The 12,940-nt window shown below is 45.7% G+C and overlaps 1 protein-coding gene across 1 annotated transcript in view; it reads right to left on the bottom strand.

The window, feature by feature from the left end:
• Nucleotides 1-12,940, bottom strand: part of LOC138247114 (probable ATP-dependent RNA helicase ddx6) — an 80,124-nt gene that overhangs the window by 37,913 nt on the left and 29,271 nt on the right. Inside the window, exons 8-11 of the mRNA XM_069201859.1 lie at nt 10,912-11,034; nt 10,306-10,434; nt 8,184-8,300; nt 6,867-6,930 (exon numbers count right to left, since the gene is read on the bottom strand). Of these exons, the coding sequence (XP_069057960.1) occupies nt 6,867-6,930; nt 8,184-8,300; nt 10,306-10,434; nt 10,912-11,034 (433 nt within the window). The remainder of the gene's footprint in view (nt 1-6,866; nt 6,931-8,183; nt 8,301-10,305; nt 10,435-10,911; nt 11,035-12,940) is intronic.

Genomic DNA, 12,940 nt, shown 5'->3' with positions numbered 1-12,940 from the left:
CCTACCGGCCTGTCTCCTGCCTTCCAAAAGAAACCTGCTCCAGCGACGCTTTCCAAGGGACCAGCGACCTCTGAATCCTCGGAGGACTGCCCTGCTTCGAGAAAGACAAGAAACTCCCGAGGACGGCGGCACTGCTCCACAAGAACTGCAACTTTGTTTCAAGGAGCAGATTTAAAGACCCCTGCAACTCCCCACAAGAAGCATGAGACTTGCAACACTGCACCCGGCGACCCCGACTCGACTGGTGGAGAACCAACACCTCAGGGAGCACCCTCCGGCGACTCCGAGACCGTGAGTAACCAAAGTTGTCCCCCCTGAGCCCCCACAGCGACGCCTGCAGAGGCTCCCCCTGACCCCGACTGCCTGAACTCCATTTCCCGACGGCTGGAAAAGACCCTGCACCCGCAGCCCCCAGCACCTAAAGGAACGGAACTCCTGTGCAGGAGTGACCCCCAGGAGGCCCTCTCCCTTGCCTAGGTGGTGGCTACCCCGAGGAGCCCCCCCCTTGCCTGCCTGCAACGCTGAAGAGATCCCTTGATCTCTCATTGAAAACCATTGAAAACCCGACGCGTGTTTGCACACTGCACCCGGCCACCCCCGCGCTGCTGAGGGTGTACTTTTTGTGCTGACTTGTGTCCCCCCCCGGTGCCCTACAAAACCCCCCTGGTCTGCCCTCCGAAGACGCGGGTACTTACCTGCTGGCAGACCGGAACCGGGGCACCCCCTTCTCTCCATTGAAGCCTATGCGTTTTGGGCACCTCTTTGACCTCTACACCTGACCGGCCCTGAGCTGCTGGTGTGGTAACTTTGGGGTTGCTCTGAACCCCCAACGGTGGGCTACCTTGGACCCAAACCTGAGACTTGTAAGTGATTTACTTACCTGACAAAACTAACAAAAACTTACCTCCCCCAGGAACTGTGAAAATTGCACTAAGTGTCCACTTTTAAAACAGCTTATTGTGTTTTAAGTAAAAAGTATACATGCTAATGTAATGATTTAAAGTTCCTGAAGTACTTACCTGCAATACCTTTCAAATGAGATATTACATGTAGAATTTGAACCTGTGGTTCTTAAAATAAACTAAGAAAAGATATTTTTCTATAACAAAACCTATTGGCTGGATTTGTCTCTGAGTGTGTGTTCCTCATTTATTGCCTGTGTGTATGTACAACAAATGCTTAACACTACTCCTTTGATAAGCCTACTGCTCGACCACACTACCACAAAATAGAGCATTAGTATTATCTCTTTTTGCCACTATCTTACCTCTAAGGGGAACCCTTGGACTCTGTGCATACTATTCCTTACTTTGAAATAGTGCATACAGAGCCAACTTCCTACAGGATGCAGCATGTATTATGCCACCCTAGGGACCCCTCACTCAGCACCGACACACTGCTTGCCAGCTTGTGTGTGCTGGTGAGAACAAAACGAGTAAGTCGACAAGGCACTCCCCTCAGGGTGCCAATGCCAACCTCACACTGTCTATGCAGTATAGATAAGTCACCCCTCTAGCAGGCCTTACAGCCCTAAGGCAGGGTGCACTATACCATAGGTGAGGGCACAAGTGCATGAGCACTGTGCCCCTACAATGTCTAAGCAAAACCTTAGACATTGTAAGTGCAGGGTAGCCATAAGAGTATATGGTCTGGGAGTCTGTCATGCACGAACTCCACAGCGCCATAATGGCTACACTGAAAACTGTGAAGTTTGGTATCAAACTTCTCAGCACAATAAATGTACACTGATGCCAGTGTACATTTTATTGTAACATACACCCCAGAGGGCACCTTAGAGATGCCCCCTGAAACCTTAACCGACTATCCGTGTAGGCTGACTAGTTCTAGCAGCCTGCCACACACCAGACATGTAGCTGGCCAGATGGGGAGAGTGCCTTTGTCACTCTGTGGCTAGTAACAAAGCCTGTACTGGGTGGAGATGCTTATCACCTCCCCCTGCAGGAACTGTAACACCTGGCGGTGAGCCTCAAAGGCTCACCCCCTTTGTTACAGCACCACAGGGCACTCCAGCTAGTGGAGTTGCCTGCCCCCTCCGGCCACGGCCCCACTTTTGGCGGCAAGGCCGGAGGAGATAATGAGAAAAACAAGGAGGAGTTACTGGCCAGTCAGGACAGCCCCTAAGGTGTACTGAGCTGAGGTGACTCTGACTTTTAGAAATCCTCCATCTTGCAGATGGAGGATTCCCCCAATAGGATTAGGGATGTGCCCCCCCTCCCTGAGGGGAGGGGGCACAAAGAGGGTGTACCCACCCTCAGGGCTAGTAGCCATTGGCTACTAACCCCTCAGACCTAAACACGCCCTTAAATTTAGTAATTAAGGGCTCCCCAGAACCTAGGAACTCAGATTCCTGCAACCTAAGAAGAAGAGGACTGCTAAGCTGAAAAACCCTGCAGAGAAGTCGGAGACACCAACTGCTTTGGCCCCAGCTCTATCGCCTGTCTCCCCACTTCTAAAGACACTGCTCCAGCGACGCTCTCCCCAGGGACCAGCGAACTCTGAAGCCTCAGAGGACTACCCTGCATCTAGAAGAACCAAGAACTCCAGAGGACAGCGGCTCTGTTCATCCAAGACTGCGACTTTGCTACAAAGAAGCAACTTTGAAACAACTTGCGTTTCCCGCCAGAAGCGTGAGACTTGACACTCTGCACCCGACGCCCCCGGCTCGACTTGTGGAGAACAATCACTTCAGGGAGGACTCCCCGGCGACTGCAAGACCATGAGTAGCCAGAGTTGCCCCCCCCCCCCCCCCCAGCCCCCACAGCGACACCTGCAGAGGGAATCCCGAGGCTCCCCCTGACCACGACTGCCTGCTTCTAAGATCCGACGCCTGGTAAAGACTCTGCAACCGCAGCCCCCAGGGCCTGAAGGATCCGACCTCCAGTGCAGGAGCGACTCCCAGGTGGCCCTCTCCCTTGCCCAGGTGGTGGCTACCACAGCATCGCTGAAGAGACCCCTTGGTCTCCCATTGATTCCAATTGAAACTCGACGCGTGTCTGCACACTGCACCCGGCCGCCCCCGTGCTGCTGAGGGTGTACTTTCTGTGTGGACTTGTGTCCCCCCTGGTGCCCTACAAAACCCCCCTGGTCTGCCCTCCGAAGACGCGGGTACTTACCAGCTGGCAGACTGGAACAGGGGCACCCCCTTCTCCCTTGAAGCCTATGCGTTTTGGGCACCACTTTGACCTCTGCACCCGACCGGCCCTGAGCTGCTGGTGTGGTAACTTTGGGGTTGCCCTGAACCCCCAATGGTGGGCTACCTTGGACCCAACTTTGAACCCTGTAGGTGGTTTACTTACCTGCAAAACTAACAAACACTTACCTCCCCCAGGAACTGTTGAAAATTGCACTGTGTCTAGTTTTAAAATAGCTATATGTGATTTATGTGAACACTGTATATGCTTTTTTGCTAATTCAAAGTTCCTAAAGTACCTACCTGCAATACCTTTCATTTAAAGTATTACATGTAAATCTTGAACCTGTGGTTCTTAAAATAAACTACAAAAATATATTTTTCTATACAAAAACCTATTGGCCTGGAATTGTCTCTGAGTGTGTGTTCCTCATTTATTGCCTGTGTGTGTACAACAAATGCTTAACACTACTCCTTTGATAAGCCTACTGCTCGACCACACTACCACAAAATAGAGCATTAGTATTATCTCTTTTTGCCACTATCTTACCTCTAAGGGGAACCCTTGGACTCTGTGCATACTATTCCTTACTTTGAAATAGCACATACAGAGCCAACTTCCTACACACACAAAACTCAAAATTGTTACAAAATTTGGTACTTACTTCTAAAAGACAAATCAATATGACAAGTTCAAGCATATGGCTTTGTCGTTTTTGATACTAATGTATGCTTTGTTGTGTGTGTAAACTGATGTTATTTGAGGTCATCAGTTGTCCATACTACTGTTTGCTGAACTTCGGTACCTAACTTGCTCCTACAAATCAAAGTAAGGATACCAAGTTATTTTTAAGCGTACAACTTCAAATTCCTTCATATTTACAGAACTTTTTAAAATGTTCAATTTTACATTTTGCTTTTTAATTATGTATACTTTATTAATCTTATTTAATTTTGTCAAACAGTCACAGACCCTCAATGTCGAGGACCCTCAGGGGGTCCACGAACCTCAGGTTAAGAACTACTGCTTTAGGAAATAAATGTGCAATTGTGTATATAGATATATTAGCTGACATGCAGGTGTGTGGAATTCTTATAGCCCGTTGCCCAGGACATACTGATTGGGGTCAAGGACAATAAGCTATCATTTATTTTGTCCTTGAGACATGTAGGCCCAACCACCTGCAGCACAAACTCTTTGGTTGCCAGTTTACCTACCACATTATGGATCAGAGAAGGGCATTGTCTATAAAAAAGGTAACATTTGTTTCCACGTGTTAATGGTGTTCGAACTTGTATTTATGGTTCATTAATGCAAAGCCTTTGTTATTAGGGTGAGCGCATGTGGAGGAAATGTAAGCTCAGACAGCACTACTGATTGTAGTTCCAGTAGACAAATGTGTACACAGGATTGCTAAGTTGAACAAAAAGAGGCTACATATAATGGTCTCAGAACACGCTCAGATTAGATGCAAATATCTGCAAACGCTTGAAAACAATATTGAGGATTCAGGGATTTCAAAATGAAAATGTTGACTTAAAAAAATTGCTAAGTGCTGTTAAATTTTAGGTACCATTTTTTTGAAGCATCATTTTGTAAAATGCTAGTATTTCTAAAAACATATATCCACGTTGGAAATAGCAGTGCAACCAGTTAGGAAACATGAAAATAGACAAGCATTGTCAAAGTCAGTAGGTTCGACAATGGTCATCAGCCTTTTTCGTCAATGTGTGTGTTGCTTTGACATGGTTTTTGCAAAACTTTATTGTTATGGGAGATGCCGGGCCCCCACTATCATAAGAAACATTGGCAAAAACAGAAATATTTTTTGGTCTCCAAAAGCACACATTGCCACAGTAGTTCCTAGCATGATAGAAGAATACTTTGAGTGGCAATGTGCTCCTTGTGAAAGAGCAGAATGCGGTCACTCATGGTGAAGAGGAGAGAGAGACTGATAGAGAGATATTGCTTGAGAGAGAGAGAGAGAGAGAGAGAGTGCAAATTTTAATAAAAACAAAAAGGTCTTGGTTAATACCAGACCTAATTAGGAGCCCAATTCTTAAAGAAAGTCACAAACGTGCACCCATGGTATGTGGCCATGCATTAGTGCAGATTTCCGACTCATGAATCACCAAGAATTTACAGACCTAGGCCAGGACATGGTACTCCTAGAAAATATTTGTGAACTACATTTTAGCTCAAGCAAATATGTATGCCTAGAATTGCTCATGCGAAAATCTGTTGAGCATTTATAAGTTTGCTTTCCCTCCAATTACACCGCCCCCCCCCCCGTCAGGAATAAATCTCCAAGCTTTCTCAGTACAGAAAACAATCAGAGAAGAGCTGCAAGTTTGTAGGTTTGCACGGACTCAAAAGGGCATTTCAAACCTGGAACTATTGCTTACTGCTCCCTACAGCCTCAGTATGTACATCTGTGGACAGGTGGCAAAATAAGGGATTTGCTAGTGTTCAAGCCCTACTATAGTATTAGCCATGGCATAATCAGAGTCTATTATCAGAGCCCTTATACAATTGGATTGCTGTTGTAAATTGTTGCTGCACTACGTGGCACCAAAGGGACAAGTAGATTTTGCTACAGGACAAGTAGATTTATGAATCAACCTGTCCGATGGACAAGTAGATATTTTATTAAATTCCACACCCCTGGACTAGGTTTATTTTCAAAATCTTACACTTTGTTGCTCATTATGATGGATGTCAGAAAAATGTGAATAAACAAACCAAAACTGAGAAAAATGTGGAAAATGAGTTTAGAGATGAAAATACAAATAATGGAAAATAAACAGCACATAAAATGTAGTTTTAATGACGTTGGGTGCACACAAAATGAATTTATATTGAATTTCAGACAATTCAACATGGGAATTTTTTCTGGCACACTGCATGTAGTCCTACAGTCACTGGACTGGAAACCAGCTCCAGTGATGCTAGTGGGGGCTTTCACTGTAGGAAATACTATTTCACCAAATTACGTTGTACTCCTCACAAATGCTTTCTCTTAGGTGATTGCTTTAAAATTTTGATGGGCAGGAGAAACATGCAGAAACACAAGATTAACGCTTGTTTTGTTGAATGGGGGGGCTCAGTAAAACAGGCAGAATATGTCTTCACAGAAACAGCTAGATTAGCTTACGACAGACTTAATAACAAGACCTGATGTCATCCTACGTCTTGGCATGACCACTGCAATCACGATGAGGTCTTATGTTTGTTGGATGTACACATTCAACAACGTCAGATGTCACCAATCAGAAAGCCGCAATTCAAGGGATGAATAAAAGCGAAGATGTGGCTAACGGAGCAGCACTGCTCATCTATACTTCTTAAAGAAGCCTTCTATCGAAGAACCAGAGCAAACATGGAGCCTGAGCAAATTTAAACCACCAAGAAAACAATGAGCTTCTTCCTTGCACATTTATGTCAGCTCCGCCTTCCTTGGCTACATTTTTCTAGACTGGTGTGAGTACAAAGACTAAACAGAACATCTGTATATGGACAGAAGACGCCATGCCAGCCTGAGGCCAGTAAACTAAGGACGGCACAAGACCATATAGCTTTTTAATTGATATACAGCTGAATTGTGATTTAGTTCCAGACAAGTTTTAAACGTGTTAGACCACTTCGGTGCACCATTATTCCTGCACGAGAACCTCGCCCATGCACACTCTGCCGGGGCACAAATACTAAACTCACCTGTGCAGACTAGATTCCGACACAGACCATTCCGGAAGTCATGGAAAACACGATTCCTGTATTCCTGAAAAACAGACACTTCTTTTAAAAGCCATGCTATTCAGGAAATGTGTGCAAGAGTCAAAATCCTCCATATAATTCACTATACCTAGTACCTCTAACAGTGTAGAGTAGATTTTTTTTTTTTTTTTTTACAAGAGCACAATGTAGAAGGAGAAAGACAAGTAACCCCTACGACCCAGACGCAGAATCACAAGCAGGTTCAAGACATACAGTCCAGATGCAGAAATACAAGTACAATGCAGATGCTGACACACAAATAAGAGTAACCGTCTTGATGCTGAAACAGAAGTAGGTGAAACAAGCGCAGTTTGGATGCAGAATCAACAGTCACAGGTAGATACAAATTATGTGTGATACGGCCACGGAAGCAAATTTTTATTTTTTTGGGAAAAAAATCTGGCATAGGCCTGAGGCACGCGCCAGGAGCACTAGTGTGAAACCATGACAGCCCTGATCACCATGACAGAATGTACTACACAAATGCACTCCAGATACGCCCTCCAGGTCTGGGTAAAGGATGTAGGGACTCCATATAAAAGTCATCACCTTGGCACTCTTGTTTGCTCAGAGAAATGTGACATGCTGCTGAAGAAGGGACAGATTCCTGAAATCTAAACAGTCTGACTGATCCCATCTACTGTAACAAGCTACCCAAACCTCACACTGCAATGATGTGGCTGTCGTCAAGACCCAGGGATCTCGAAGGGCCTCAAACATACTCAGCCACTTTAAATGTTCAGAGGAATAACTGCAAAATAGTATCACTAACATGAACTATCGAACTGAAAGACTGAACTCCACCTGCTGTACCTTGCGAGGATGCATGAACCTCAGATATCCCCACACTCTGTCTGGGTTGTAGAGAATTCTAAAAGGATACTTCATGTGTTGCAAAGGCAGTACGTTCAATAGCACCACTGTTTTATGGATAAATGAATTGTGCTATCAAGAGCTGCACTGGTGCAATGTATCATTCCACTGGTTAATTCCTTGCCAACTGTGGTTGCCAAGAAACTGCCTCTGTGTAATGATCTGCACATTAGTATTGTTAACAGATAAAATAAATGAATAAGAAACAAAACAGTTTGGATGGTGACTCAAAGGTTTAAAATTCACATTCTAAATACAGAAACACAAGCAGACGGGAAGCCCTTGCATTCTCAAAACAACTCCAGACACAGGGTGCAGTATAAATGAGACATTTAAAACACCCCCAACCCCACCCGATCCTCCTTTCCCCCCCAGGGAACTTACCTGCATCATCTTGGCATGGATGTAGAAGCAGGAATAACCGAGCTGGGAGATCTTCCTAGCAAGAAGCTCTACTCGCTGGGTCGAGTTACAGAAGATGATCGACTGGTTGATTTGCAACTACAAATAAAAATGGTGAATCAGGCACCCATTCTAAGCACTAACCATTCTATAGCACCGTTTTAGCGTATTCTGAGAGTCTGGAAAAATACATTTGTGTTGCCTCACGGACAGCAGAGTCAAATAAATGGGATTAACCATGTTTAAAAGCACTGGAGTGCAAATAACTTTTTAAGGTGAACACACTGAAAAGAAGAAAGGTTAAAGGAACATTATAGTTAGGTGACAGTGTCAGATAAAATGAAAAAAAAACACAGAAGTAACTTGTGCCCGCCATGCCCAGTCTTGCCAGAAGTGTTGTTATTCAGATGTTGCAGTCATGGAAACAATGATGTCACAGAAGAGCTGCAATATGTGGGGTATTTAGTAGTGCACGGCGAAGGCACAAGTTATAATTACTTTGGGGCTCATGTCGCCCATTTATTCCTTTAATTTTTTTATTAAATATATACTTTTATGGCCGTCCAGGGTCCCACCTCGGAAACCCATAGTTTAAGTTTTGTTTGGTGGCCTTCGGGGTGGTGTCCCAGAGCCCCCACAGCCTCAGCCAGCACCCATCGTGGGCCAACTTTTGCCAGCTCCCCTGGCTGGAGCCAGTCATTTATTCACTTTTTAGTGGGTCCAAAAAGATTGTGGTTACCCAGACATTGGTGAAGCCCATAGAGGAGCCACAGGACCCCGCAGCAGCACTCCCAGTAGGCAGAGAGTTTTTTTTTTTTTTTTAATGCTCCCACCCACAGGGAGCGGACTTGGGGGTTTCCTCCAGCTTGGCAGGAGTTTTGAAATTGCTCCTGCCAAGTAAGAGCCAACAGGCTTCCCTGCCCACACTAGTGCGTGCAGGAAAACCGCTATGTCCCAGGGGTAGGCATCTTGGGACACAGCATATAAGCCGCCCTTGTAGGATGAAGTCCCAAGGGCTCCCCTTTGTAATTGCGGCTGGTGTCCCTCCTCACCCTTTTTGAATACGGCTAGGCCCTGACGAATGGGGTCCCTAGGGCCAAAAATCCTAGGGAAAGGGGTTGAGGAATATCGCAGATAGCCACTCCTTTTTTTTAAAAAAAATGGCTGCAGATCTACGGATCCTTCGCAAATTACATTTGTGGCAAAAAAAAAAAAAAAGCTGCCGGATCTATGGCCCCACTTCGTCTCTAGATATGTCTTTTTTTTTATTTATTTTTTTATTATTTCTCAAACTACTGAACAGATTTTTACATTACAAAAAGCACTCTTTCTGGACAAAGATCCTGACAAACTAGTTTTGAAAATGTCATAAAGATTAGTCAAACGGTGTCCAAGTTATTAGCAGAAAATGATTTTCCTATGAAAACTGGGTCCTAACTATACCTACTGGTGACTGCCTGTAGGTAAAATCTAAACTAAATCCATATCTCCATGTAGCCAAGAGGGGGACGGGGTGCTTCTTCTAGGAAACCCCAGCAGCAGGCCTAGGGAGACAGGGTATCCCTACCCTTCCACCCTTTCCCTAGGACTCTGGGCTTAGTCCCATGTCCTAAAACGGGAGATCTGTCGGCTCTGCAGATCAGCCGCTGTGTGCTACATAGACTGAAGAGATTTACACCAGGGTCTCGCTATCTGTCAGATTCCATGTGACTCCTTTAGGCAGTTTGAGGTACTGCTGTACAATTTTCATCCAGCAAATTAAATGGGGAAAAAAAAGACGTTTTTGGACGCCCCCCCTCCCCCCCACCCTCCTTTGTTACTTGGCCCCCACTGTATGGATGACCCCTATACTTTCCAGGAAGGAGCAGAGGTGGATGAGACTTTCTTTGAACATGTTGTGAAAATTCGTCAAATGGTGCCAAAGTTATAAGGAAACAAAAAACTGCTCCTATGGAAACAGAATCCTAACTATGACTACCAAGTAGCAACCGCTTGGTAATATTACATTGTTCAAAAAAGATAAAAATAAAATATTAGTTGGGAAGAGAGAAAGTATAAGAGATGCAAAGTGCAGAGTTCTCCAGGAAGGAAGCATTTTTCTTACCCGGGAGAATAGCGTGTTAAGGCAATGCACTTTCTGCCGCTCGTTCACGTAGGCGTAGTACTGGGTTATTCCTTTCAAGGTGAGCTCGTCCATCAGGTTTATTTCATAAGGTTTCTGTAAATATCTGCTCTAAGTCCCAAAAAAAACAACAACAAAAACATTGTACTAGTGACAAACGTTTGAGACAGGATACTTGCAGGAATTACCAACATATAGATAGTTCACCACAGACAGAACTAGAGTCCCTTCCAGCAGTTACTTCAGACCTTTCCCTGCTATGCCTTTACCCACCACAAGGCGGTGCTCTGCCCCTGCCCCCCCCCCCCCCTTTCACCACCCCCCATGTAATCATGCTTGCAAACAAAATCAGTTGTCTTTGCATTTGGCACCAAGATGGAAAAATGCTAATGTCTTATTTGGTAGGAAAAAGCATCATGTCTAAGAGGATCTACACCCGATTCTGCTGGATTAACGCAGAGACAGCCTGGTAGCAGCCACAGCTGGGTGGGCATGCCTTCCGTCAAGTAGAATGGAGGAAGCCTAAGAGAACACAGACAAAAAACCGGTGAACATCTGGAGGCTGGAAGGGGCAGGTGGGATCATTACCATGAATTTCTGTACACTGATGGGGAAGGTGGCAGAGTAAAGCAGGATCTGACGGTTTCCAGGTAAATACGTGAGAATTTCCTCTAGAATCACCACAAAATCTTGAGATAAGAGCTTGTCAGCCTAAAAACAAAAAGTAGAGTTATTTCCATAGAATGCCAATGTGTTTACAGTACTTGGTTTGTAAATTAATATAAACAGTGTACACAGAAGAACAGGTCACACATTGTAAGAGGGAGCAACTCAATGAGAGGGTGAGCAGGTAATATGAAGAGTAAGGAAGGGGGGTGCTGAATGTTCGGGGAAGAAAGGAACCAGACAGTCAACTGACAGACATTCCTTGGAAAGCCTATTCAGAGAGCAACAGGTGGTATGTGGGCTATCCACTGAGAGGGACAGAAGCAATCCCCAGAGGGAGGAGGAGGCAGTGAGGGGTCCACTCCATTGTAAACAAGAGAGCGAGGGGGAAGAAGCAAGCGACTGGGGAGAGAGCGAGAGCTGTGGAAGCGAACAGTCTCTTGAAAGAAGTGTGGGCAGGGTCTAGAGAACGCGAGACAGAAAGTTAATCCTCGGAGGAAGAGGGAAGTAGCAGGGAAGGGTACGGCTGAAAGAGTAAGACGGAGAAGGAGAACAATAGCACAAGCCTAGTTAGAGAAAGGAAAGTATCTCACTGAATAAGTCCGAATGAGAGAAAGAGAGAGCGAAAGAGAGAGAGCGAAAGAGAGAGAGAGCGAAAGAGAGAGAGCGAAAGAGAGAGAGAGCGAAGAGAGAGAGAGCGAAAGAGAGAGAGAGCGAAAGAGAGAGAGAGCGAAAGAGAGAGAGAGCGAAAGAGAGAGCGAAAGAGAGAGAGAGCGAAAGAGAGAGAGAAAGAGAGAGCGAAAGAGAGAGAGAAAGAGAGAGCGAAAGAGAGAGCGAAAGAGAGAGCGAAAGAGAGAGAGAAAGAGAGAGCGAAAGAGAGAGCGAAAGAGAGAGCGAAAGAGAGAGCGAAAGAGAGAGCGAAAGAGAGAGCGAAAGAGAGAGCGAAAGAGAGAGCGAGAGAAAGAGAGAAAGAGAGAAAGAGAGAGAGAGAGAAAGAGAGAGAGAGCGAAAGAGAGAGAGAGCGAAAGAGAGAGAGAGCGAAAGAGAGAGAGAGCGAAAGAGAGAGAGAGCGAAAGAGAGAGAGAGCGAAAGAGAGAGAGAGCGAAAGAGAGAGAGAGCGAAAGAGAGAGAGAGCGAAAGAGAGAGAGAGCGAAAGAGAGAGAGAGCGAAAGAGAGAGAGAGCGAAAGAGAGAGAGAGCGAAAGAGAGAGAGAGCGAAAGAGAGAGAGAGCGAAAGAGAGAGAGCGAAAGAGAGAGAGCGAAAGAAAGAGAGCGAAAGAGAGCGAAAGAGAGAGCGAAAGAGCGAAAGAGCGAGAAAGAGCGAGAAGAAGAGAGCGAAAGAGAGAGCGAAAGAGAGCGAAAGAGAGAGAGCGAAAGAGAGAGCGCGAAAGAGAGAGCGCGAAAGAGAGAGCGCGAAAGAGAGAGAGCGAAAGAGAGAGAGCGAAAGAGAGAGCGAAAGAGAGAGCGAAAGAGAGAGAGCGCGAAAGAGAGAGAGCGCGAAAGAGAGAGAGAGCGAAAGAGAGAGAGCGCGAAAGAGAGAGAGCGAAAGAGAGAGAGAGCGAAAGAGAGAGAGAGCGAAAGAGAGAGAGAGCGAAAGAGAGAGAGAGCGAAAGAGAGAGAGAGCGAAAGAGAGAGAGAGCGAAAGAGAGAGAGCGAAAGAGAGAGCGCGAAAGAGAGAGAGCGAAAGAGAGAGAGCGAAAGAGAGAGAGCGAAAGAGAGAGAGAGCGAAAGAGAGAGAGAGCGAAAGAGAGAGAGCGAAAGAGAGAGAGCGAAAGAGAGCGCGAAGAGAGAGCGAAAGAGAGAGCGAAAGAGAGAGAGCGAAAGAGAGAGAGCGAAAGAGAGAGAGCGAAAGAGAGAGAGCGAAAGAGAGAGAGAGAGCGAAAGAGAGAGAGAGAGAGAGAGCGAAAGAGAGAGAGCGAAAGAGAGAGCGAAAGAGAGAGAGCGAAAGAGAG

The sequence above is a fragment of the Pleurodeles waltl genome, chromosome 7 (assembly GCF_031143425.1).
Source record: "Pleurodeles waltl isolate 20211129_DDA chromosome 7, aPleWal1.hap1.20221129, whole genome shotgun sequence".
Taxonomy (NCBI): Eukaryota; Metazoa; Chordata; class Amphibia; order Caudata; family Salamandridae; genus Pleurodeles; species Pleurodeles waltl.
Note: the sequence above shows the minus strand (reverse complement) of the source record. Positions and strands in the feature narration are given on the sequence as shown.